Raw genomic sequence first — 2,885 nt, forward strand, 5'->3', positions numbered from 1 at the left:
AAATATAGTTCTGCGTTGCGTATCTATCCCTGTTGGCATAAAACCTGAATGGCAAACAATTTTTAATCGAGGGAAACATGTTTAGGCATCTGATTGTTTACTTCAGATGGTAACGTTCATCCAGTTTAGAGTAAACTGTATTTTGGATTTTTATACTGTCCTTTTTATAGGTCCGGCGCATAACTTTTTGCAGGGTTTCGTATTTAGTAAAGGAGACTATAAACAGGTTTTTTAACGCATGTGCGGTGAATAAATGTTGCCGCAAAGATGAATGAATGCTGCATTTGCACGGCGTATTTAGAATACTGAGTCTGCCCTTAGGTTATCAGCTAAATAGTTCGGGGAAGGTGAATGTGGGAATCGTTTGCTGCCGCAGCTCACGGCGCGCGCTAGAAAGAGCACCGTTTTTTCTTGGCTATATTTTTTGACTTGGTTATGCGGTCAGCTTTTTAGATGCTTTTTGTTTGCAATCAATAGAGTTGGCACGGAAGCAGCATTTGGAACACCATGGCTCATGCAGCGCATCTTTACCCTTCGCAGACGATCTTCGCGTTCTTGGTACTGCTGTGTCCGCCCCCGGCATACTCGGCGGATGACATTTCCACACCGCTGCTACAATCAAGCGATGACGCATTCTACCAGCAGCCCTTCAACTATCTTCACCTGGATCCACTACAGTTAATGCGCCCGGCTTTCTACGTACCTTCATCGTCGACTCTGACGTCACATCGCAGTAGCAATTTAAGCGGCTGTCTGAGCGACAGTCCGTTTAGTTGGCACGGAAGCAGCATTTGGAACACCATGGCTCATGCAGCGCATCTTTACCCTTCGCAGGTGTGTAAAAACGTTTCGCTTTATGCTAAGAAAAGTGACGACCCGTTCTTGCTATTGCTTCCGTGCCAACAAGTGCTTTGTGAAATTGTCTGCGATTGTTTCTCAATGGCGATGCTCATACTGCGCTCCGGTGATGTAGAGACTAATCCGGGGCCCACCACGCGTAATACTGAAGCATTACTTGAACTGCAACATTTGCCCGCCAATCCTTCGGAGCAGATGGAAGTTCTTTTTCGGCTATTAAAGGACCTCCAGGCACGATCTGTAGAATCCGCTAAGGGCCAGGCCGAGTTGGTTAGCGACGTTAAGGCAATTAAGGTTGGTCAAAAGAACATCGAGACCAAAATTGAGGCAATCCATACGAGGTTAGACAATCTTGAAGAAAAAACAAAGGTATTAGACCGTCTCGATGATGACATTGCTGGAATTCAAGTGTCAGCACAAGTCCAGACAAATCGGCTCGACTCTTTAAAACTGCGTGTTGACGAACTTGAGGATAGATCTCGACGCAATAATTTAATTTTTCATGGAATCCCTGATTCTCGCGAATCATGGGAACAGTCAGAGTCGAACGTAAGGGCAGCACTAGCCGAAGCAATCGACAGCCTACCCGACACAGCAATAGAACGCGCCCATCGCATAGGTCGCTACACGCCCGATAAGTGTCGCCCAATTGTTGTCAAGTTCGCCAGCACGAAAACAAAAGACAAAGTACTTTCCGCGCGAGCAAAGCTAAAAGAAAATGATGTCTCTATTTCCGAAGATTTTTCGCCCGCCACACGCCATGCCCGAAAAAAACTCATTGAGTACGCTAAAAGCCAGCCCCAACCATGTACTTTCCAGTTAAGATACACTAAACTAGTCATGAATAAAAAACAGTTCGTCTATGACCCGGCAACAGACACCATCAGCGAAAATGCCGCGTACGAACCACGAGATAGCGGCGAGCATGTTGATTGTGAACACGTCCCAAGTTAGGAAAGCGCGAGGGGAAGTGGACAAGACGCGTCCCACGTATCAGTTTTTTTTACTAATATTCGTAGCATCATGAATAAACGCGCTTCCTTAACTTCTGTCTTAGATACTTGCAATACCGATATTTTAGTACTTACAGAAACGTGGCTGCATTCAAAGGTTCAAGATCACGAACTTTTTCAGACCACTCATCGTTTTTCACTCTATCGTTGTGACCGAACAATGCGACAGGGAGGCGGCGTGCTCTTAGCCATTTCGAAAGATCTTGCATCCCAGTGTATTCATGTATCTACTGACTTAGAAATGGTTTGGGCCATCGTTGAACTAAACCACCAGAAGATAATCATTGGTGTTTGTTACCGCCCCCCCAAACCATTCATCTAACTTCGTAAATGAGGTACATGATATCATTAACATCGTTACATGCCGTTATCCCACGTTACCTTTATTTCTGCTTGGCGATTTTAACCTACCAAATATAGTATGGAACACTGGATCTCCAACCTTACAGCCTTTTTCTTCATTAGCCAATGAGTTCTTAGAAATGTGCTCTGTTTTTTCGTTTTCACAACTTGTTACGCAGCCTACAAGAATTATGGAATCTGTCGCAAACACACTGGACCTTGTATTAACAGCGCAACCTGATCTTGTTTCCGACATCACGTACTTACCCGGCTTGAGCGACCATTCGGCCCTTTCATTCAACTTGAATATCTTGCGACCAAAAACCGTTAAAAAATTCAAACCGTTTCGAAATTATGCAAAAGCTAATTTTGAAGCCATTAATACTGAATTATCAGTCTTCCTTGACGTCTTTCTACAAGACTTTGACTGCCGTAGTGTTCAGTCTAACTGGAATATGTTTTCTTCCAAAATTGCTGAATTAACAAACAAATACATCCCACTTCGCACCTTTGTCTGTAACCATAACGCTCCATGGTACAGCACCTGTCTCAAGCGCTTGTCTAATAAAAAAAAGCGTCTCTACAAATCTGCGAAAGGTTCTGTTAGCATAACACGGTGGACTAAATACAAACTGGCAGCCCATGAGTATTTAACCGCGCTTAAACAAGCAA

At 44.2% G+C, this 2,885-nt stretch overlaps 1 protein-coding gene across 1 annotated transcript; it reads left to right on the top strand.

Moving 5' to 3' along the window:
- Positions 1-487: 487 nt before the first annotated feature.
- On the top strand, positions 488-1,928 carry LOC149369763 (uncharacterized). The gene has a single exon (XM_089577819.1). The coding sequence runs from the start codon at positions 508-510 to the stop codon at positions 1,810-1,812; it is 1,305 nt and encodes a 434-aa protein (XP_089433945.1). The 5' UTR covers positions 488-507; the 3' UTR covers positions 1,813-1,928.
- The last annotated feature ends 957 nt before the right edge of the window (positions 1,929-2,885 follow it).

Source organism: Amblyomma mixtum, chromosome 1 (genome assembly GCF_055824585.1).
Source record: "Amblyomma mixtum isolate Tamu chromosome 1, ASM5582458v1, whole genome shotgun sequence".
NCBI classification, from domain to species: Eukaryota; Metazoa; Arthropoda; class Arachnida; order Ixodida; family Ixodidae; genus Amblyomma; species Amblyomma mixtum.

Excerpts from the sequence above, each read along its gene's own strand:
- LOC149369763 (XM_089577819.1), top strand. The coding sequence starts at position 508 with ATGGCTCATGCAGCGCATCTTTACCCTTCGCAGACGATCTTCGCGTTC.